This window comes from Anolis sagrei, chromosome 1, assembly GCF_037176765.1.
Source record: "Anolis sagrei isolate rAnoSag1 chromosome 1, rAnoSag1.mat, whole genome shotgun sequence".
NCBI lineage: Eukaryota > Metazoa > Chordata > Lepidosauria > Squamata > Dactyloidae > Anolis > Anolis sagrei.
In genome coordinates, this window is record NC_090021.1 from 152,568,502 (window position 1) to 152,593,869 (window position 25,368).

General features: G+C 38.9%; 1 protein-coding gene across 4 annotated transcripts in view; it reads left to right on the top strand.

The window, feature by feature from the left end:
- The window catches only part of EHBP1 (EH domain binding protein 1), a 265,747-nt gene that overhangs the window by 134,192 nt on the left and 106,187 nt on the right, over positions 1-25,368 (top strand). For all 4 annotated transcript variants that reach the window (XM_060784566.2, XM_060784585.2, XM_060784575.2 and 1 more), the window contains 2 exons: positions 9,347-10,258; positions 17,011-17,154. In XM_060784566.2, coding sequence (XP_060640549.2) covers positions 9,347-10,258; positions 17,011-17,154 — 1,056 coding nt within the window. The remainder of the gene's footprint in view (positions 1-9,346; positions 10,259-17,010; positions 17,155-25,368) is intronic.

A 25,368-nucleotide genomic window follows, 5' to 3' on the forward strand; every position in this document is an offset into this window, starting at 1 on the left:
GCTCACCCAATTAAACTAAGCAGTAAGGTGCATTGAGTTTTATATTATGCAAAATATTGAACAATTTTTTTGTTAGTAACAAGATATTTTTGAAAGAAGGCAAAAATATTAATGAAATACTGTCTGATAGTGCTCTGGGTCCAGGTTTATAATCCTCAATAATATTCGGTAATCCAATACCCTTTTGATGTAAAGGTTATAAAAGGGACATTCTGAAATGAGTTCAATGATTTGAGACTCAATCTAAGAATCACAAGGAGACATGTTGGTACTTAATGCTGCTTGTTACTGAAGTCTTTTACTGTAGTTACAAATTTTAATTTCTCTAAGATTCTAGGGCATTGGCCCTTGAGGGATCCATTTAAAAATTGCTCATTTTCCACTTGATTTCCTTACAACAAAACTAACTGCAAATCAGCTCAATTTGTTGTATTAGGTTTTTTCCCCATCTGGGCAGTGTGACTTTCTACTTCTGTAACTGATTTTTTTTTAAATTGAGCTTACAAAATCCAATATAATGTGTAGAAAAATTAAATCCCTCCCCCTGAAAATTTATTCTTTTTTGTTCTACAATAAATGTATAGAATTAATCTACCAAATCATATTTTGTATAGGGAACATGCCTCATGATTAGTAGCATCTTGATACTTAATTTTACTAGTTATGTGCAGATTACTGTGTATGTGCTTCCAGTGTGGTCGAGCAGTACTTTTAAGTGTGTTTGTTAGCCATATGTCCTTGTTTTCTAAACACAGACAAGTAGTCAAAAGCCATGCCATCAGTGCAATAGTAGCAAGATATATTATATTCATGGGAAGACATAATGAAATGTTTTGAACCCAAAGTGGATGTTTTTTTATAATTTTCAGAATTATGTTCTAAACTGTTTGGTGACCTATTAGGATTATTTGTGACATCACTGATTTCTGTTGCACTGTGATTAATGTCAAAATTCAACAATAGGAGATAATCAAACATGACTTTGATATCCTTTTCATAGAAAGGCTTCACAAAATTTTACTAGCCCATTTCTCTTATGCTGGACCAGTCCTTTTATTAAAGAAGCAATTGTTGCCATGTTGCCATGCCATTTCTCTCATCACCTTGCAGCTCTTTGCTTGACAGCTACACTGAGTATCTCAGTTGCTTCCTGCAGATTTGTTTCCTAGCCTCATACAGTTCTGCCCGATAACCCCATGTGCCCTTGGTTGGAAAGAGCACAGCCCTGGGAATAACTGCCAAGTATAAAGCCCATGCAGATGTATTGGGCATTTGACAATGCATGACTCCTCCTAACCAACTAAAATCCAATCCACAGATAAATCACACTTTTTTGTCCCTCTGTATATAAATTCTGTATAAATTGTAGGAGGAAGAAAGTAAATTTGCAAGCTGTAACTTCACTTGTAAACACTGGAGTATGTTAGAAAAGACGGCTTTTAAGATATATTTTCTTTATCAAATAATATTTGATTATTTGAGTGAAATCAGGTTCTGAAAATTAGAGAAATATAAAAAACAGTCCAGAAAACTCACAGCAACCCAGTGATTCCAGCCATAAAAGTCTTCGACAAGACATTGAAATAAAAAAAATATTTGACATGGATTGTATAACAGTATAAAATAAAAGAAACATTCCAAGATGTAAAATGTGGGTATTTCCTTGTATTAGCAAGTGACTTTCTAAAGTTGTACTCTGGTTTCAGTTTCTGGCATTACTAGAATAAAAGTGGATGAAGGGATGAATTAAATATTAAAACATTGTGCCATACAAATGTTATCACAAGCTGCTCCCTTATTCTTAGGCTATGGCCCCAACAGACTTTCCTGAGTGTAAGCCTCATTGAAATTAATAGGACTTTTGAATAAACATACATAGGATTGCTTGCAGTTGCAGTTGGTGAAGGGACTAGGAAGAAACCTTTGACATCTGACCTTGACCAATATGTCAGTGTGTTTAGAGAGATGTTTAGAATACTGCCTCTGGTGCTTTTGTTGATGGACTGTGGATGACATCTGTCAGTCACTTGGTGTAATTATGAGTTGCTTTACAAAAAACCAAATGTATGGGCAGGAATTTTTTAGTAGCTAGTGTTAATCTTCAGTACTTTACAAACTTTTATAAAATACATTAGTCCCAAAACTGAACCTAAGACCAGGATGCCTTAATTTATGTCTTCTGTTATACCTCAGTCCTGATCATTGTACTGGTTTAACAAACCTCATGTGTTATATTATCATAGCAACATCATGCCAACATTGTAAAATAAAACACAGAGATTTCCAGAAGCCCGCCAAGCATTTGTTATAACCAGTCAGATCTGTAGTGGGTCATACCAGAAAATGTGAGGATGAAGTAATCTTTTGAAGTAATATTAAAAGGAACCCTATGAAGCTAAACACCACCAACCCTTTTCTCTGAATCAATATGTTAGAGGACATTATTTGGCTCTAAGAGAGAGAGGGACATCATTTCATTACACCATCTATCTGCTAAGTACTTGTGATACAACCTATCAACTGATAACTATTCTATTTAAAAGCAGCAAAAAAAAGACATAGCCCCTTATCTACTTATTGTGGAAGGGTAGAAGGTGCATACCTCAATTATGGTCAATTAAGGGAATCTGAGGTTGGGCAACCTCTTTTTTTTTTTTTACTCCCTGGTACCAGCACTGTATCTTGTCCCAAACTTGGTCAAAGAACATCCTTCCATGTTAACTTCTCAAATTGAAGTTCAAAGCACTAGCTTAGCAGAAAGCATGACCTATACATAAATTTTATGATGAATACATAAACTCATAGAACCTTAAAGACACATACAGTACATTTTATTTGGCTCTCATGGATCACAGCCAACTTTTGTAGACTTATCTATACCATATAAAAGGCTGTGCCAAATATAATTTGTTACTCCTTAAAAAGCACAGAACTTTTGTCTATTTTGCTGTAATAGCCCAATGTTGCATTGTAAACAAAAAATAACCGTGTAAGAGATATGATTTCCAACATGTTTTTTTAAAAAAAAAACAACAAAACTTTTACTAAGAGAAATCTTTGGTGGCTGCTAATTTTAAAAAACTGGGAATAACATTTCAATTCAGCCGTCCTTAACAGAGAAGAAGATTGGATTTTTCTGTGGTTGTGCTGACCCTCTTTATTTATGTTTAATTAAGTCTGCCATCAGATCCTAGTTAATATGAATTCCCGTTTAACATCAACCCCTGCAACAATATGAAAACTGTTGAGGTAATCTGCTGAGAAATCCTTGGGGCTTATGAAACTTGTACCTTCCTTAAAATGTCAGTTGAAGCTTCCTTGGATGCAGTGAATGTTTGTTTGTGTTCCGGATTTGCTATGAGTCATTTGTTTCTTCTCTGGGCTTATATCTTGCCTTTTTGCTGAAATCTTAAGGCAGCCAAAACAATGACAAAAATAAAATAAAGAGAAAAACAATTACAAAATGTACAGAGGAAGGAATCAGGAATAGCAATAAACTAACAAACAAGCCACCGTATAAAAATTAGTTCCGTTTAAAAGAAGAACACAAAAGGTTTTTTTATAATGCTACTAAAAGCCCAAGAGGCTTTTTCTGATTACTACAAAGCATGAGGAAATGTATCAGACAAACATGTTCTGGGAATGACTTCCACAATCTGAGGACCACTATCGAAAAGACATCTCTTTGACATCACGCACTCTGCTAACTCAGAAGATATGATGTGCCAGTGAGTACATTCATACTGTCAAACAATGCAGTGTAGTCTGACTGCATCCACACAATGCACAAAGATGGATGTCACTTAATCTGGAGTAAGCTGTTTAATGTGGCTGCACCCCAGGTTAAAAAAAAACAGGGTAAGGTCCAAATTCTGCTCCAGATATTCCCCTGTTTTGAGAGACTGGGACAGCCATCCCAGATCCAGCACTCAGGCAGCCCAGAAAGAAAGAATGGCTGTACCTTTCTACCCCCTGCATCTCCAATTTTCCCAGGAGAAGAAAGAAAATCCACCTACCACTTGATATGTAGACTCCTCTTGCTGGTTTCGTGCCATGTGACTGGCAAAGAAAACTGGGAAGAGCTGGGGGCTCGCTCTTCCCAGATTCCTTGCACCACTGGTTTTTCTAAGAAAATCCACCAACCTCATTGTCCGCAGTCTCCACATTTGTATGGGAATGCTTTACCTCCACCTCCTTCCAAAGAAGAGAGCAGAGGAGAATGAGGAAGGCGCGGAGGAGAGCGGTTGGCTCGTCCTTTAAACCCTGGATGGGCATGGAGGCTTCAACATTCTTGAAGCCTCCATGCCCATCCAAATAATCATTGTCGCTGGCTACTTCATCATTGACTAAAATAGCTGCCAAGTTGGCATTGGCCTTGAATCCATCGGATTTGATGCCCTCAAGTTTGAAGTCTTCCTTGGGCAAAGCCTGATAACAATGACTTCTACACTCTCTTTTGGAGGAAAAATCCACCCAGGTGAAAAAGTCAAGGAAGGCTTCAAACTCAAATGGTCAACCACACTGGGGTGTTCTGTTGAGGTAAATGACTCTTCTAAATCAAAAAGAGGAAGAAGAGGCAATCCCAGTAATCCTTGATTGCTCCTCCAGCCTCGTCCACTCTGACTGAGCAGACAATAGTCATGGTAACAAGTTCGCCTCCCCTAAGCACCTTCACAAGAGCAACAACCCACCGGGCTTCAGGTGATCACTCTTCTTCTGCCTCCTCGTATTCCCACTGACAGCTTCCACATTTTCATGGGATCATATACTTCGGATGGCAACCTTGCTTGAGCTCAAGATCTTTCATGCTACTTCCATGTTAATGATGCAGTATATTTAGGGAGGACTTAATTCCAGCTTCCTTCCAAAAAAAAGTGTTATCTTCCACCACCACAGTCAAAGTGCAATCAAAGTTAGGTGTCCAAATGTCATGTTTGAAAGTGTCCAGGAAACACTCATCACCACACATGCTTCATTGACAAGATCTGACCTTTCTTATCACAGTTGGAGTCCTCAGTACAGTGGACAAGAGTAATGCTGTAGAATTTGTCTCCCTCCCTCCTGTCGATGTCTTTCATCCCATCCATCCATCCCATGTTCTTCAAGAGGAAGTCCAATCCCTTCTCAACAAAGATGCCATCAAGCATATTACACTCTCCAGACTGTAGAAAAGGTTTTCTAATACTTCAGTGCTGACAAAAACATGGCAACCTGTGCCCTATCCTATTCGTCATGTCTATAGTTATATTCTGTCTCATCAGTTCCAGGCTGTTATAGTATCATCGATCCTGCCCCTGAAACAGAAAGGTGATTGATTTGCGGCCCTCAAACTCAAAGATGTTTATTTCCACATCAGCATCAGAGAATCTCACCATCCCTTCCTCTCATGGGATAGCTTACCGCCTGGACAATTGGTTTCACACTTTGTGCTTGGGAATGCTTCACTTCCTATAACTTTGCTGTTTCCATGTCAAAGACATTCAATTGATTTGGGGGAACACGGCTTCCACAATAGAGGCCATGCCACTTTCCAAGGTGCAGATGCAACCCCTTCAGGTCTGGCATTTGACCCTCTTGTACAACAAAATTCAATTTTTTATGATACCATGACGTGTTCTATTTTTGGTGAAATGGTGGACAGTCAGAGTGAATGTATGTGTAAATTTCCCATTTCAACCTTTGCCACCATTTGTATCGATCATTATGGGTTTTTCTCTCTTTGAGTAGGGAGCCCATTGTGGTCACATAACAATACAAGGACAGTGGTTTACAACAGAAAGCAATACATCATATCAATTTTCCCAAGATTCCATCATCTTGAATTTTCTCAAGATTCCATCTGAACAATCCTGCCATGGATCTCAGTCTCGAAAGCTTTGAAGGCCTTTGAGAATGAGATCCATGGCAGGATTGTCCAGATCATTACCAACAACCTAACTGCAATGCATTACATAAATAAACAAGGAGGCACTCAATCTCAGCGCCTCCTACATCTCACCATCCGGATTTAGAACTGGTGTCCAAGCACCAGATTTTCCTCAAGGCAATCCACCTGCCAGGAGAGGACAATGGTCTAGTTGATGTACTCAGCGGAACAGATGCCTCGTCTCACAAGTGGCATCTCCACCATGAAACTCTGCAGCCTGTTTGATCATTGGGTGTGGTCAGATATTGACCTGGGTTGTTGTAGGTTTCCGGACTATATGCCATGTTCTAAAACATGGCCATATAGCCCGAAAAACCTACAACAACCCAGTGATTCCAGCCATGAAAGCCTTTGACGATATTGACCTGTCTGCATCTGCAATCAACACTCATTACATGTTCTACTGTTCTCAGAATTGAAACAAAGACTCTCAGAGATGCACTTCTTTTCAGTCGGACAGGCCATCTCCTCTACATGCTTCCTCCAGTATCATTAATAATAAGAATTTTCACCAAGATCATCAAAACAAAACCAAATGCATCCTTCTCCACCTATCCAAAGGAATATAGCATTGGCTCCACCTTTTAACCATGTCTAATGATTGGGTTCAACATCCAGATACAGGCAGTCCCTAAGTTACAAACATCCAAGTGACGTAGTTACAAATGACGGTGAGACAACAGGAAGTAAGAAAAACCTACTCCCAAGAAGGGAAATTCACCCCTGACAGAATTATCATGGGGAAAAGGTGTCTCTGTTGAAGCTTTATCACTAATCCTTATCTCCACAAGAAGCCAAAATTTTATAAATCCAATTATCACAGGGACAAAAAGTGAGGTAAAATCTTTTGAACAGACACACAGGCAGCAAAGCAAACACCACAGGGGTGTTAACCCTCCCCTATACTATACAAGGTGTGCGTGTGTGTGTGACTGGAGTTACACTTTAAAAATGTACCTATTCCAGCTTACATACAAATTCAACTTAAGAACAAATCTGCAGAATGTATGTTGTTCGTAACTTGGGGATTGCCTGTATTGGGATACTCAGCCTAACTGCCTGAATGATTCATTAGGGCATCTCTCAGAACCAACATGCCTGAATCTAGATTCAGTTTGCAAATTATCCAACATTTTCAAGTGGAAAGGCTTCATTGATTTCCTTGCCCATTCTGAAACTTCCCCCTCTTTGCCTCGACATTGGATGTTTTGGACTTCCTTGTTTGATTTTCCCATAGGTACTGACACTTGTATCCTTGAAATATAAGTGTCAATTTACCTTCATAAACTGGAAAAACCATAGTAATTTTCAGATCCCTTACTCAAGACCTTCCTCCAGGACTATACAGCTGTAAACTGGAACTCCTCCTCCTTACCTGGAAGATGAACTTCTTGGTTGTTATCACCTCGGCTAGGCATGTAAGCAAACTGTGTGGTCTTTGGGCTGATGACCTTCCACCAAGATAAGGTTGTCCTGCACCCTGACATCTTTTTTCTTCCCAGCGTAGAGAGTGCTTTTCACTTGAACCAAGAAACCATATTGCCCTTTTTCTTCCAGGAGTCATCATTGGAATTGGAGAAGATTTTTAACTGATTGGATGTCAGAAGGACCTTAGTCTTCTTTATTGATTGGACCAAGGCACATAGAAAAACTACCAGTCTCTTTTTGTGTTAATTTAAAATGAGATTGGGATTGCCAGTCTCATTCCAAAGACCTCCACTTTCTACCTGGAAAGCTGCTCCCTCATTCCCCGAAGGCTTTGTCAACTTCTACAGTTTTCCTCCATAGTTTACATGTGGCATGCAGGGCTGCTACCTATAAACCTCCTTAACCTTTGTGTCATAATATAGACTAGATGCCAGGTCTTGAGGTAACAGTGCTTTTGGAAGGGCAGTGCTTTTTTCCTCTTTGGCATGACACCTGCCCTGAAACTAATAGTTGCTAGTCATTTATTTGTGTAATTCACAGAGATTATAAGGAAGGACTGGTTGCTTACCTGTAACTGTGTTTCTTTGGGTTGGCCTCCCTGCTTGGGTCATGCCATTCCAAATTACATTGGTAGTGGTTGAAGTTTTGGCAGCTACCACATATATATACCAATGGGGAGAGAGGTCAAGGTTACTGTCTAAAATGTATCTAAGAGCTCTAGAAAGTTCTGAAAGGGCATTGCTCAGGCATAGTAAACCCATTTGTGCAATTTCACAGTTAACCACTCAAAGCAACACAATTACATAGAAACAACTTATCTATTTTGGCCCCTAAACCTGCCTTCGACTTATATATGAGATCAGCTTATACAAAAATGTATATAGTAAATGTTTGAAGGCCTTCCACACTTTTTTGATACTCATTACACATCAAGTACTTCAAGTAGTTTCCCACAACATGACAACTGTGTAATACATCACAGGTTCTCTCATCCTGTGGTCCATGTTCAGACTCCAGGGGGCTATAAACTGGGTGCAAAAATTCCCCTCTCCTTTCATTTATTTTCTGTTACTTTGAAAACTGCCTTTATGGAAGAAATGTATTATTGTTGCTGTTGTTGTTATTGTTATTATTTCTTATCCTTCTCTCCCTGTGGCGTGAGACAAGGAACAACAAAAAAGCAACAACATAGCATATCACATCACTTTAAAAAAAACATATAAACCAAAACATATTAAAATCCAAATATATTAATATATTATAAAAACCATAATTTAAAATAGGTGTGGGATTATATTATTAAAATTTTGTTTCACCCCAAATGAATGTAGGGTGGCATTATCTATACATGGTCAGATAATCAGCATTATTGCTGATGGTATGGGATAGGTGGCTTTCAGATTCACAAAGGGCCCATGACTTTAAAAAGCACTCTTATAGAAACAAAAAACACTATATAAAAAGACAGGATGACATCTAATTGCATTCTCTCCATTACCTTTCACTCTGGTTTTGTAATGGTGCATCGCAAGACATGTCCTTTCTATTGCAGACTATTTGATAGTGAGGGACACCTCTAAGTCAAGATGTTACCATCATACATGAATCATCCTTGTAAATGGCCATTTAATCCTTGAAAGGAAGTAAGGGCCACTCTCACCATGTTAGTTGCTTTCAAGTAAGCTAGCATAGGATTGAGCAGTGAAGTTCAAAACTATTTCATTTTGTTTATAGGCCTGCTTCATGGATGTTTTACTTACAGTCTTCTTTTTAATGGTAGCAAACAGCCTTTTATCCATATCTTATTTGAAGTTGGTAGAAAGACTGTTGATCTCAAGGAAACTGAACTGAGAAGTCACAGAAAACTTAATTTAGAGTCAAAAGTGCCACCAGCAGTAATAGTCTACTTTTTAAATCTTACGTTGAATATTTTATTGTACAAGTTGATATACAAAATAAAAGAAACACTAACTTTACCTCTTTTTATTTTAGGCCTACGATGGATTCGCCAGTTTAGGAATATCTCGACTCCTAGAACCTTCTGATATGGTTTTGTTAGCAATTCCTGACAAACTTTCTGTCATGACTTATCTTTATCAAATACGGGCACATTTCAGTGGGCAGGAGCTAAATGTTGTTCAGATTGAAGAGAACAGTAGCAAAAGCACATACAAAGTGGGCAACTATGAAACAGATCCAAACAGCTCTGTGGATCAGGAAAAGTTCTACGCAGAACTTAATGACCTTAAACACGAGCCAGAACAACAGCCACCTGAAGGGGACATGGCTGGTTTTGTTTTTGATGACACCATGTTTCTTAATCACAGTGGAGTTACAGAGCCAAAAAGAGAGCACCAGTCTTCATATCAGCATCAAACGACAGATGACAATCTTGACCCCTGTGTGGTTTCTCCTCCCTCCCAAAGGACTAACAGTGATATAGGTCAACAGAAAAGCCAAGAGAACTTGGGAAGGGCTTCTGGATATGAGGAAACTGAGAAAAGCAATAAGACACAAGTACCACCTCTGTTGGGAAGAAGGAAACTACTAAAAGCAGATACTCTAGATCTTAGTGATTTGGCACAAGTTGAGGATCCAAAAATGGACACATTTTCAACGTTACATGAAGACACTGACAAGAAGGGACACCAGAATTCTGGCACTACTATTAATTTTTCAGAACCAGAAAATCTTGGGCAACTAGATCAAAAACAAAGTGGGAAACTGGATTCTGAATCACATGTTCAAAAATCTGATTTAGAAGTAGGAGGTAAATCTGGATTTTCTCATAACAGGAATGAGGATATTGATAAAAAATCCCATTTGACTGAGAAGCAAATAGAGACTGATTTTGAAACAAAGATGATTCTACGTCCAATGGATCTGCCTGCAAAAACCACACAGGTAAGAGAAGGAAGTATTTTTTGATAATACAAATTATTTTTGTTGCAGTAAAAATATGAAAATGTACATCATTGTTGTCTTTAATGCTCAAAAACTAATGTGGCAGACATAATTTCCCTTTTATTGTATTACTTAATAGATACATTCATAGGGTGTGTAAAAAGCAAAGGTTTTCCCTTGACATTAAGTCTAGTCATGTGTGACTCTGGGAGGTGGTTCTCATCTCCATTTCTAAGCCAAAGAGCTGGCGTTGTCCATAGACGCCTTGAAGGTCATCTGGCCAGCATGACTGCATGGAGTGCCATTACCTTCCCACCAAAGCGATACCTATTTGCTCACATTTTCACATTTTTGAACTGCTAGGTTGGCAGAAGCTGGGGATAACACTGGGAGCTCAACCTGCTCCCCAGATTAAAACCACCAACCTTTCAGTCAGCAAGTTCAGCAGCTCTGTTCTTTAACCTACTGCACTACTGGGAACTGCAGACATAGAGTATGTAGTAGGCCATTTCAAAAGTGCAATGGACTCTTGCTTCCAGGATACTGTGGATGCTCAAGTCTCATTACATACTGTTAAAGGAAAAGGTTTTCCCCTGACATTAAGTCCAGTTGTGTCCAACTCTGGGGGGGTTGGTGCTCATCTCCATTTCTAAGCCAAAGAGCTGGCATTTTCCATAGACACCTCCAAGGTCATGTGGCCAGCATGACTGCATAGAGCGCTGTTACTTTCCTGCCGGATCGGTACCTATTGATCTACTCACATTTGCATGTTTTCGAATTGCTAGGTTGGCAGAAGTGAGAGAAATCTACTCCCAGGAAGGGAGATTCACTCCTGAAGGGAGATTCATTTACACAGAAGCTGGGCATGACTGCGGAAGCTCACATCACTCCCCGGATTCGAACCTGTGACCTTTCAGTCAACAAGTTTAGCAGCTCAGTGGTTTAACCCACTGCGCCACTGGGGCATAATAAAATGGTGACCCGTATATATAATGACAGGGGTTCTCAAACCTTTTCAGTTGCTGAGCCGTTTTTGAAGCAAAGGTTTCTCAAGGAGCCCCAAGAAATGGTTATTTATTATATCATATATTATGTATTATGTTATATATTATATATCCAGTAATGTATATATATCAGGCATGAGCAAACTCTTGGTCACAGGGGCCGCATTGCATTTAAAAAATTGATAGACGGGCCAGGCGAGTGGCAGATGGGTGGAGAGTGTTTGTGTGCACTAATTGGAAAACAGTAACAAAATTCCTACGTACACTGCACATATCTCTTTGTAGTGCAAAAAAGGAAGAAAGAACAATATAATATTAAAATGAAGAATAATTTTAACTAACATAAACTTAGCAGTAATTCAGTGGCCCAGGGGCCATTCAATCTAACCCCCTTCTGCCATGCAGGAAAAGCACAATCAAAACACCCCCGAACAGTGGAAGGGAAATAGGCAAGGAAGGAGTCTGAGCGGCGAGGTGGCATTGCACAGAAGGAAAAGTAAGTTCCCCGGGAGGATAATGCTGCCACCATGTGCCCTTGAAGCAGGAGGAGGAGGAAGGAGGGAAACCTGGTGCACGCTTTTAGAGCAGGAGGAGGAGTGAAGAGGAGGGAAGCAGCATGACGTCAACACCTTGTGCCCTTGGAGAAGGAGGGGGAGGCGGAGGAAGAGGAGAAAAGAGGAGGAGGGAAGCGCAGAGCCTCTCAGCATGCCTTGCACAGCCCCTCAATGTGGTTCGCTGAGCCCCAAGGGTTCTGCGGAGCACACTTTAAGAACCACTGGTATAGAACATTGAAAGCCCTTTTGGCACATTAGTACTTCTTTAGGTTTCCATTTGTTTGTCTCCTGTCAGAGCAAATTATTTTATATAATCAGCTTTTTCAATAAAGCATAGTTTTGTATTCTTTTACATAGAATATGCACAATCACAAACCCGATTTTAAAATAAATTTATGACCCATAACATTCAGCAACGAATACGTAGCAATTTCTCTGAGAAAAAAAACAGTAAGGAAAGCCAGTCAGACTGTGGCAAGGAGACAATGGTTTACTTAAGTAATCTACTCAGTGAGATGATGACTGATGTGGAATTTCAGTTCGGGTTGTCGAGGTTGCAATTCATGCCCTTTATTGTTTTATGAGCTCTATAATTTTTGTAAAATAATGTGAATATTGTTAAAAGAAAAACTTTTGCCTTGCTAAGACAACTGGATGTTTAAGCGTGCATAGTGAGTGTGTTTTAGAAAGGTACATTGAAATGTATACATGGTCTGCTAACCTGTTTACCAAGAACTGGTGAATTTTAATCCAGTTTTCATAGTAAGGTGTGTGGGTATTCATAAAATCATCCCTCTTGCTCTCTACACTAGCAAAAAGACCATGCTTTCAAATATTTTGAAGGTTGTTAAAATCCAAATAATGACTACTAGAGAAATCATTTTTAAGATACACAGATTTCAAAAATAAATTCTTCTTTGTATTGTCGAAGGCTTTCATGGCCAGAACTACTGGGTTGTTGTAGGTTTTTTCATGCTATAATGCCTCTAGACCAGTGGTTCTCAACCTGGGGTCCCCAGATGTTTTTAGCCTACAATTCCCAGAAATCCTAACAGCTGGTAAACTGGCTAGGATTTCTGGGAGTTGTAGGCCAAAAACATCTGGGGACCCAAGGTTGAGAAGCACTGCTCTAGACCATGGCCATATAGCCCGAAAAAACCTACAACAACCCAAATTCTTCTTTTCTTGTAGTACAAGGTCTTCAGCTATGTTTCTTTAAAAGATGTTGTATATGTGATTGCAAAGATACATTCACCAGTGTTATTATGGTTTAGTAATTCCTGGATTGCAGTGTACATCGTCAGTATCAGAGTCCTGCACTTAATTGTTGCCCAATGCCGTGCCTCTGTCCTCCTGGGAACCCATTCAGGCTGGCTAACACCCAACTTTGTTTCCTCACAAAGTTTCAAAAATTGATTCAGAAATGATACACAAATTGGCTTTGAGCCACACTTTATCTTTTACCACAGTGTGGAAAGCAATGGGAAGGGCATTAAGATGATTTTCCCCATCCATTCCCTCTTCCAACTCCACAGAACAACTTCCAGCTTTATAGAACAGATAGCTGAGGATATTTGCTGGGGGGGGGGGAGGGAAATACATGTAAACCACATCTTTCACTCTTGAATTGGATTAAAAACCTTCCATTGTCATAAGGGGATGATTACAACTGAGTAAGAAGCTGAGGTAGGCACACTGTTGTCCAATTGCAATTGCATTAAAAGTGTGGATTTGTGAAATTTTGTTCTTTTCTTTTTTTTTTAAATAAAGCTGTTTTCTAACAAGGAAGATCCACTCCCCATCTACTTAAAAATAAACTTTGAATTTGATTCTTCTCCAGAAAATAGTTGTACTAATCATTAATATTATTTCACTCATATTTCACTCAATTCCTAAAGGAAAAGAGCATCTTAGCCTCTTAAAAATGCTTGGATAGAACTGTGCCTGATCCATAACGCCAAAGATCACAATCAAGTTGCCGGAATGTACATTACCCCCCCCCCCCACACACACACACACACATATTATTATTATTATTATTATTATTATTATTATTATTAACTTTATTTGTACCCCGCTAGCATCTCCCGAAGGACTTGATGCGGCTTACACGGGCCGAAGCCTCAAATACAATACAATAGAAAACATAACACAACAATAAACAAAGCAAATCAAAACAATTAAGCAAAATAACCACAATGACAATACATCAAGACACTATTAAAACTGGTTCGGCCAGCGCAATGGGGTACAGGGTTAAAAGTGCTGAGATGGCAGGAGGAACGTAAGATTAAAAGTGCGGTGTGCAGCAACAATAGTTGTGCTAAAGTGCATCTAGGACTTGGGATGGGGATTCCTAATCTGCGAAGGCACATCGGAACAGCCAAGTTTTTAGGTTCCTTCTGAAAACTGCTAGAGTAGGGGCCTGACGAAGCTCTTTTGGAAGGGCATTCCAAAGTCGGGGGGCCGCCACAGAGAAGGCCCTGTCCCTTGTCCCCACCAAGCGCGCATATACACATTCAGTGTTATTTTAAGGCATTTCCAAGGAACTACATATGATAACTGTGTTTTCAGTTGGATGTGTTGTGGACACACATATACACATACTGCTTCCTTAACTCATCTCTTTACCAAACCATTTCATTCCATGACTGACAGTTGTGAGCATGGACAGTCACAAATAGGGAAGAATGTGGGAAGAACAGGAAGAGGAAGTCTGCAGCAATTTTCATTTCTCCTCTGTTGAATATTATTGCTGATGATCAAGTATTCCTCAACTGCTCTTTGGTGACCTGAATTTATTTATATTTGTGTCACTCTAGCAAAAATGTTCCTGGCAACTTCTGAGGTGCAATCCCTTGCAGAAGCCCAACTTCATTAAACCTCACACCGTAGGTCGGGAAGCCAAATCATTCCTGGAAGTATCATCTGCAAAGCCACTTCTGTTGTTCTTCCCTCCCTTCCTTGGCCATGTCCTTGAACTGGAAGGAGAGACGAAATGATGATCTGGGCATGAAGCCCCTTTAGCTTATTACCCATAGCCTCATAATTTGTGATCTCCCAAAGGTTACACCGTACCGATTTGTTAGTTCCCACATGGACCAAATGGTATGTGGGCTTGACAAACCTTGTCAGCTTCTTCATTACATCTTGGAATTTTGCTCCAAGGAGACAGGATATCTCTTGAGTCATGCTGTCAGGTCTACTTCTGTACCTCATAGCAGGGGTCCCTTACTACCACCACACATCTTTGAGCTTTGACAGAACTTAGAATCTCGAAGAGAACCCCCAAACCCATGGCCATAGAAAGGACTCGGTTGCCAAGTCCAAGGCAACCTTTCACCCAGAAGCCTAATTTGGTCTAACCTCCACAGATCATTTTTAGCCTAGACATACAAGTTTCACAAGCATTCATACACACACCGGGGAGAAAGAAAGGAAAACTCCATTGCCCCATTCAGGTGGTAGGCATAATCCCCTAACAATGCCTAACAATGGAGCCAAACCAAAGATCACAAAAGTTGCCCAATGCCATGCCTCTGTCCTCCTGGGAACCCATTCAGATGGGCTAACAGCCATTAATACCCATTGCTTTGCAACCAACCATTGTCCTCACCTAGACTTGGGAAACTACCATCATTAGCAGCACTAGCTCAAACCCTACCCACATTATTTTGCTTCCCACACCTGTAAGGGGCAGAACAAGCAATGATCACAAAACTTCAAATTGAGTAATGATTATTTATGAAAGTTCCCACCAAACCCAGAAAGCAATCAACAACAGTGGTGGACGGCACTTCTCAACCAACCAGCAAACGTATTCTAGCAGGCATTGGCTTGAACCAATCAGCATCCAGGGCAGCAAAGTCATTTGTTTCAAACTGTTGTCAAAGTGCTTTAAATATTTCTGTATGTTTGCATTGAGTTATGTCAATCTTTAGAAAGGCCTCAAGCAGGCAATTAGCCGGGGGGGGGGGGGGGGGCTTGAGGGGCTTCAGCCCCCCCCCCCCCCGAAATTCTCATGGTGGTCCGCGAGAAGGCCTTATTCTCATGGTGGTCCGCGAGAAGGTGGATTATTTAAACTGTTACGTTTATTCATATCATGATCTGATCACCATACTCAATATATCCCATATGCATGGGGGTATTGGGGTAACAATACAAAAGGTTTGCTAGGGTAGACCCTCTTTCACTCAGACTCAGCCCCCCCCCCCCCCCGAATCAAAATCCTGGCTACGGGCCTGCCTCAAGGCACTGAACCATTTCTCACATCCTCGGTCAAGAACACAAACATTTAATAGCTGCAAGTGGCTTGCATAAACAGAAATCTGGCCTCCCCAACCAAAATTTATCTTGCCTGTTCACCTCCCTCTTGTACACTGTGCTCTAGGAGCTGTGCTGTAGGTATATAGAGAACTATATTCTTCCATATCTGTATGTATGTATTTTCTTCCCATGTAATCAGTAGTGGGTGAGAAATAGGATGTTCAAAAATTCATGCACTTGTTTCTTACTCCCAAACTCAAAACAGGGACAAGGAGCAAGAAAGAAGAAAAATCATGGATGGGATCATTCAGCTTCATTCTAGCAAAGCTTTTAGTATAGTAATGTAAATTTGAACTCCAACTAAAAATTAGCATAGTGCAAGAAATATCTGCTTTTTAATGTAAAGAGTTTTCTTTTAATGTAAATACAATATAGCGATGTTTTCTGTAACTTTGCCACAGGTGGCTAATGCAATTCCTGTATTTGTGAGACTGGTGTCCACAATTTTATTTATCCATCTCTGGCAAAATACATTCCTGCTGGATATTTTCTTCCAGCATGACTATTGGGCCAGAAATCCTTCATTTCAATAAGGTTCATTATTATCCACAATTCAAGTACGCACACAAAGTAGAGGAACATATCCTTCACAAAGACAGGAACCATACAGTATATAGAGAACAGAGGCTTTGATTCGAAAAACGGGAGCCCAAAACTGCCTTTTTAAAATACATGATTGGATCTTGGATTGAGTTATAACTTTACTTGCAAGAACTGGACTACATGTCTTTCTTTGATTTATTTGTGGTAGTTTTGGTGGGTGAAGCATTTCTGATGCAGTACAGCACAGTATGTTGTTTGTGGGACAGCTTGGTCATATTTCTCATTAATTCTTTGTGGGTTTTTTTCTCTTTAAAATCTATTTAAGCAACGAATGTTATCAAGACAGGAAGAATTAAAAGAACGGGCAAGAATTCTGCTTGAACAAGCAAGAAGAGATGCAGCTTTAAAGGCAGGAAACAGACAGTTCTCCAGCACAACTACACCAGGACGCTCTAAACAACTGAATGATGTAAGGATTTTGAACATCACGTTTTATACATACCTTAAGTTTATTTCAAAATGGTTAATGGTTCAGTAGTTATTACTAAATGTGACACTGAAACACTGCAATGTATGGTGATGGCAACATAATGTTATTTATGAGTGACTCTCCCTATTCTATGAGTTCTGAGCATTCATCTCCTCCCATCAAGAGCTGATTATTTTCCTACTGTCTGAGGCCAATGAAAGATCGAAAGCCCGTTGAAAGCTGTGCTCTTTGAGTGCCAGCCGATTTAAGATATTAGTCAGATGAAAGGCAAAGTTATCTGTCACATTACAGTGTTGCACCCAGTACTATTTCTCACAGTGACCCTCCTTTTATCATCAGAATGAATTATTCTGATGGTACTGGAAAGCATAGCTAAGCAAACCTGAGTCCAATGGGGAGGCAGCTGCAGTTGCCTATTGCTCCACCAATAACCTCAATGGTGACCTGGAGGGGACTGTAATCTCTAGAGATGAAAGCTAATTAAATTTTTATGCAATCCTTTCCAAAGCAGAGGTTGCCTGTTGTGTCACATTATGTGCTGTAATTTTGCAATTCTAACCATTTGCACATGAGAAACAGTGCTAGCACTCGACAGCTCTCATTTTGCTAATGACTGCAATATGGCCAAACAATTCTTTCAAGCCTTTCAATAAAAAGTTGATTTGTATTTGCTAGTATAAATTGGCTTGCCCCAATTTATTTGCATTTATTTCAATGCATTTATTTCATTTTTGCATTCTGTTGAATCGTTCTTTTCAGGCATTGAATGTTTGCCTTTTATGTTTGTAATCCGCCCTGAGTACCTTTAGCGAGATAGAGCAGAATATAAATAAAGTTTATTATTATTATTATTACTATTATTTTACTGACACAAAAACACACTATGTCACAGCAAATGAGATCTATATGCTGGATTTCGTATCACAAAATCACAAGTCGAACACTTCCCAAGCGTCTAGGACTGTGTGATGTATTTTCGAATGATGCGTGTAAGGTGGCCTTTTGCAGTTGACAGATCGTAATTTTGTCTATGTTTATTGTTTTCAAATGTTGGCTGAGATCTTTTGGCATGGCACCCAGTGTGCAGATGACCACCGGGACCACCTGTACTGGTTAATGCCAGAGCCTTTGCAGTTCGATTTTGAGGTCCTGATAATGGCTGAGTTTTTCCTGTTGCTTTTCCTCAATGCAACTGTCACCTGATATAATGACATCAATAATCCAAACTTTTTTCTTTTCCACAATTGTGATGTTTGGTGTATTATGTTTCAAAACTTTGTCAGTCTGGATTCGAAAGTCCCACAGTATTTTTGCGTGTTCATTTTTCACTACCTTTGCAGATTTATGATCCCACCAATTCTTTACTGCTGGCAGATGGTACTTGTGACATAAGTTCCAGTGAATCATTTGGGCGACAGAGTTGTGCTTTTGTTTGTAGTCCGTCTGTGCAATTTTCTTGCAACAGCTGAAGATATGGTCCATGGTTTCATCAGCTTCCTTGCACAGTCTGCATTTTGGGTCATCATCTGATTTTTCAATCCTGGCCTTAATGGCATTTGTTCTGATGGCTTGCTCCTGGGCTGCAAGAATCAGGCCTTCTGTCTCCTTCTTCATGGTTCCTTTCGTGAGCCATAACCAGGTCTTCTCCTTGTCAACTTTTCCTTCAATTTTGTCAAGGAACTGCCCATGCAATGTTTTGTTGTGCCAGCTGTCAGCTCTGGTTTGGATTGCAGTTTTCTTGTACTGGTTCTTTGTCTGCTGTGCTTTGAGAAGTTTCTGATTATTGACTTCAATCAAAACAGGTTCTTGGCTTTCCTTGACATATTCTGCCAGGGCATGTTTTTCTTCTTCGACTGCTTGTTTTACTTGTAAAAGTCCTCTGCCACCAGACTTTCTAGGCAGGTAGAGCCAGTCAGCATCACTGCGAGGATGTAGTGAATTATGAATGGTCATGAATTTTCTTGTTTTTCTGTCCAAATTGTCCAGTTCTGCCTGCGTCCACTTTATGATCCCAGAAGTGTATCTTACAACAGACATGGACCAGGAGTTTATGGCCTTGTTTGTACTGCCTCCATTGAGATAGATTTTGATAATTTTTCTGACCCTTTGACTGTATTCTTTCCTGACCACAGTTTTCACATGTTCATGTTTGATGTTGTCCAGCTATAGTATGCCCAGATATTTATAGGCCTCTGGCTGGTAACACTTTATCGCTTGACCATTGGACATATTCATGCCCTCACTTTCAATTATTTTTCCCTTCTTCAGTGCCACTGTCGAACATTTGTCCAAACCAAACTCCATGTTGATACCAGTGCTAAAGTTTCGGACAGTGTTAGTCAGAGACTGGATTTCAGTTTTGGTTTTCCCATACAGCTTCTTCTTCTACTACTACTACTACTACTACTTCGAACTACTACTACTACTACTTATTATTATTATTATTATTATTATTATTATTATTATGTAAAGCACCATGTACATTGATGGTGCTATGTAGTATCAATAAATGATAATATATAATTTTCGTCATCACCATGATGTTGTAAACTTGCTGCGAAACTTTGAACACATTCAGAAGTCCTTAGAATGCGTCAAAAAATATTCTCGCATCTTTCACGAATACTTACAGTTGTCCTAAGTTCAGTGCTTCTTATACCTAAGCTACAGATGTGATATTATGGTCTTATATCTAATAGTTGCCAATTTTTGTGGTACTCTATAATCATCTTCGAATCTTCTTCAGCAATTATTCATTCACTCCTTCCAGCAGAGAATTAATGTTCCCTAGTTGTGTGTGAGTTTGTTGTTGCCATAAACTCTGTGCAAGGGTTATGTGTTTTCAGTTATTTTTGTTCACAGCTCCATCAAATGTTAAGTTTTTCACAAGACAAATAATGGTAGGAATTATTTCTTGGTCCTAACTGAAATCTAGAAGGGTAGCCTTGTGTGCTCATGGTGTAGATGTTCCCGTTTGCTTTAGCAATTTAATTCTTGCACATATGCTGCACTAATGTTGTTTTCCAAAAAGAAATGTCAATTGTTCCATCGTGTGTTGTGTTTGTTCAAGCATAGTGTCTCCCTTATTAGTCCGTCTGTGCCTAGAAAGACTGGAAGTTTTAGATCAAATGATTGTGCATTTTTGACTGCATGATCATACAGATCTGCATTCAGATAAAAAATGAAAAGTCCCAATATACCTGTTACTTTCTCTGGCTATGGACAGACGGAGCTTGAGTATGCTCTCCAGAAATTAATGAACAAACATTTCCTTTGACTCCAACAGCTAACCAAGTTTATTTAGTCATCTACTTTCTTATTTCCATTTCTATTAAGCTTATCTTATCTCTTTAAATATTTCACACACGTGCAATCATCATCATAATAGTTCAGTGTTTTGCAAGTGGTGATTACCTAAACTAGAAGTGATGTAATTTTTTTCAGCTTCAACTCAGTTGTTTAAAAAAAGACATCTTTTATTCTATTGTTGTCATGGTTTTCAGCTGCTTTTCTTTGTAGATAATCAGGTAATTCATAATTAAACGCTAGGAAAAATGTACTAGAAATTTAAAATGGATTTGAGGATTATTCAAAACAAAGTCTTCTCTCAAAGAACCCTAGTTTTGTAATTTTGTGAGGCTGCTAAATAGTTCATTAGAACTGCCTACCAATCTTAGAGAACTATAATTCCCTGGAGTTCACTGGAGTAAGTGAAGGGCAATTTGAAACCCTTAAATTGAGTGATGCTTGTAGTGAAATCTTGGCCCAGCATAGCTAACATTGCGTATTGAGCCTTTTTGAAAAACTGACAGCTCTTGATGTTGAAAGGAGCTATGTGTCAGAAATACCTTTCCTCATGGGTGTTTGTAGGAAAGGGTTCTCAGTGGCGTTCTCCTCTGTGTAAGTGAATGGCAGTCAGTATCTTATATGGCACTTGCCCTGAATCTCAATATACCTCTTGTCACACCCAACACTTTTTTAACCTGTACCCATCACTGGCCCGGCCATGGTTTTTATTGTGTAATAGTGTAATGTCTTGCTATTGCTTATGTTTTTAATTTGCTTTGTTTTGTATTGTTTTGTGTTTTACTGCTGTTGTGTTAAGGCCTTGGCCTTTGTAAGCTGCATCGAGTCCCTCGGGAGATGCTAGCGGGGTACAAATAAAGTTTAATAATAATAATAATAATAATAATAATAATAATACACTCGGTCCATGGTATCCACTGGGGTTTGGTTCCAGGATACAATAATGGATACCAAAATCTCTGATGCACAAGTCCCATTATATACAATGGTATAATAAAATGGCATCTCTTTTATGAAATGGCAAAATCAAGGTTTGCTTTTAAAAAATATTTTCAAGCTATGGATGGTTGAATCCATTGATGCAGAATCTGTCACTACAAAGGGCTGATTGTACTCAGAAAAGTTAGCTTTCGGGACTTGGTAATACCTAGGGTGAGCAGATTGTATATATCTCCCATTACATTTACAGATTTCAGTCCATTAGCTTTTTTCCATATAGTTGAATAAAAACTACTGGGAAGTGGTTGTTATTTCACTACCATTCTCCCTCTCTGGGATTTATTCTTGGTCTGGGCATAGAGAGTGTACAAAGGATCAAGAACTCACCTTTCTAAGTATGATGATTCTGAGCAGTAATTTTCCCCACCCAACTCATATAGCAGGAATTTCCCATCACATCTTCTGATCTCTTTTTTTCAGATTTAAAAGCATAGGTTTTCAGAAAATCTGTCATAGTACATCTCTTAGAAGTCTATATAGCAGAACTTTCCAGGCATTTTACGTTAGTATCATTTTGCGACATACTGATTCAGTTTTACTAGGTTAAACCAACCCTTTATAAGAGATACAGACACATACAGACATTGTAATAAGAAAATGTAAGAGGACATTTCCTCTCTCTATATATATGTGTGTGTGTGTGTGTGTTGTAAGATAATAGCATGCATTTCCAAGTTTTTTGTCATTTGAATAACAATATGTCACTAATATTAATGTTACTAATACTAAATGGCATTTTGCTGTATAAAATGCATGCAAGTCAGAATTGCTTATTTCCTATAGACTCAAAAGTTTCTCATTACAGATGTTCGCGTGACACAGACACTTCAGCCAACACACTAATGTGTTGCAACACACAGTTTGGAAAGCTCTGCTATATAGTCTATTCTTAGAGAGCTATTAAATTAATGAATGTTCCTTTACATATAGCTTCGGCCAAAGGTATAACATAGTATTCTGTATCAGAGATAAATCTTTCCCAAGCTCTACACTTGTGAGAAAGTTGCTTGGGGTGGTTCCAAACAGCACTTTAACCCGGGAGCAATCACATTTTAAAACGCAATTGTAACCGGGTTCTAATCCACACACACCCTAGAAAGTCATGCTTTCCTCGGGAGGGGTGGGTGTCCACATGCCCTGCCAGGACACAAAAGAAAACCCCTTTAAAAGTCTTTTTAAAAGGAAAAGAACTCATCCTGCCACCATTTTCCCTTCTCTGGAGTTCTCCTGGGTCGTACCAATGATGAGTAAGGAGCTATTTTCCTCCCCCCCCCCCCCCCCACTTAGCACATCATTGGTACGATCCAGGAGAACTTCATTGATGGGGAAATGGCAGCCGGGTGAGTTATTTTCCTTTTTAAAAAGGCTTTTTAAAGAGGTTTTGAGAGGAGGTGGGTTCTGTCTTGGGTTTCTTGGGCTTCCGCATCCCAAGAAACCCAAGATAGATGTGTAGATGGGCACCGGAAGTCGTGCATCACGATCCCCGGTCCCGTCTACACAGCCCCCCGCGCTTGGAAAGACACCTGTGTCTCTCGAGCAGACAAATTACCTCCCCAGGGGAAAACGTAGATCCCGTACTATAGATGCTGTCTGGATGCGCCCTTGGTTAATCTATGAACCTTTACAGAAGTGTGGGATTCTCCAGGTTATCTCACAACTTGACTCCCTATTCTCTATGCATGATATCATCATTAAAACAACACTACTGTTTTTATGCATTACTCACATGTCTAACCCTGGTCTTTGAGCATATTAAAGGGCAAGACCTCCATTTGCTTAGAGTTTTCACTAAGACTGTTGGCTCTAACTGCTGTCCTTATACAAGTGGTGTACAATGAATCAAACCTATCTTCTGCATTCCTATATTGAAAGGAAAGATCCATATTGAAAAGCACATTGTTTTTGTGTGCCATTTATCATCTTTCCATTGTAGGATAAACTCTAGCAGAACAATAAGGCGTCTTGGAACACAGCTTTAAAATCCTGTGAATTGGTGGAGCAACGTAGGGATGTATATTCTGCAATTTAAATATAACGCTGATTTCCACCATTTTAATGCACGGTTTAAAGCAAAATATCTCCATGGTTAGCAGGTTTATGTAACCAGCTTTGATATAAATGTGGAAAGCATAAAAATATAAATTTTAAATGTTGAAATGTTGGGATAGCATAGTCCTGCCAACTAGGAGAGAAGGATACAGATGTTCACAAAATAGCAGCTACTTATAAACATGGAAATCTCTCATGCAATAAATAGGACCAAGGTTTATGCTAAAAAGACCGTCAGTTTGGAACATCTCTTTATATTACTGTCTTGCTCAGAATACTTCCCCCTCCCCAGCTGTATCTAATGTATACTTAATAAGTACTTTGTACACTAGGCATTTTTTTCTGTTCCATCCATCACTTTGTATTTTTACAAGTAGGAGATGTTTTGAAGTAGAAACTTTTTAAATATGCAAACTTACTTAAAGTTTTTGTAGCACTTTACTTCATAATTCAACAGATAGAAATATTTTTAATACATAAATATTTTCAGAATTTTTATTTGCATTTTTGGCTTAGCACTCAGATCAGAAAACTATTTTCACTGATAACATTATCCATACCATAGGAGTGGCATATAAAGATATGTAGAAACTCTTATTATATCTCAGAGAGGGTCAACAAGTCAAAAGCTGTATTTGAAAATGAGTTATTGTAAGTAAAGTTATATTCAAATTATGTAACAAAACAATAAAATAAAAGACAGGCATAAGTGAAACTCATATTGGAATATAATTGGATCGAATGTACTTTACTTGACAGAAACAAAAGTCAACACACTTTGGTTGGTTGTGGAATGGCTATATCTTCCAATCCTTATTTAATTGACCTTAGCATCGCAAAGAAGTTCTTGTATTATTGGGATTTGTATTATCCAACCATTATTTCTCTGAAATGAGAAAAATCAACAGAATAAGACTAGTTGCTATCAATTCAGCCTCCAACAGACTGCCTCCCGTCAACTACCTTTTAAAGATATTGAAGAGTGGAACCTCATTTGTGACAACCATGGTCCTTTGATGATAATTGGAAAATATTGATTAGAGGGAGAAAACGAATCTACCTTGCTTATAATTGTGGCCAGATTTAGATATGATTACTTGATTGCCTTTAGATTACAAAAGAAGCAGTTGCCACCTAATTGTTAGAGACTGAGTATTGTTTTGATAATCCATAAATGCTGTAGTTTTTTTCACTATTCCATATTGTGTATGACTTAAAATGGTTTCAACATAAAAGGGTATAGAATATATGGCAATGAACATTTCCATGCTATTTTAAACTTCATATCAACCTACCCTGATCTGTGTTTTAACTAAACAACTTCGTTTTCTGTCTAAAACATTGATACCTGTATGATCTAGTTCCGTTAAGGTAAAAAATCAGTTATCCCTTCTACATAAGTACCATATTTTTTAAAGAAACATATTTCCTTTAGGTTTTTACATAGTCTAATGACCTATTTAATTGTCATACGATTTGTGTAGATTACGGAGAAAAGGAGAAAAGCATTTAAAAGCACAAGATGTACTGCTGCCACACATGAAGAGTAAATGCATGACTCTTTGCTGTTTTTTAGCTAGTCGTTGTGCTCTATTTTCATAACAGTCAACAAAGCAAAAAAAAATCTTACAGTGCACACTTCTGTTACTTTGTGGAGTCAAAATCGGCTTTGGATTTCAATGAAATAGCTAATTCTGCAGCTAATTACATTTCACCTTTGTTAAGGTGTGATCTACATTTCATCACTTAGCTTTTATACATTGTTTATACATTCATTTCGTTTGGCATGCTGCCTGATACATGTTGTTCAGTCTTAGGCAATCCTAAAAAGGCGCAGTC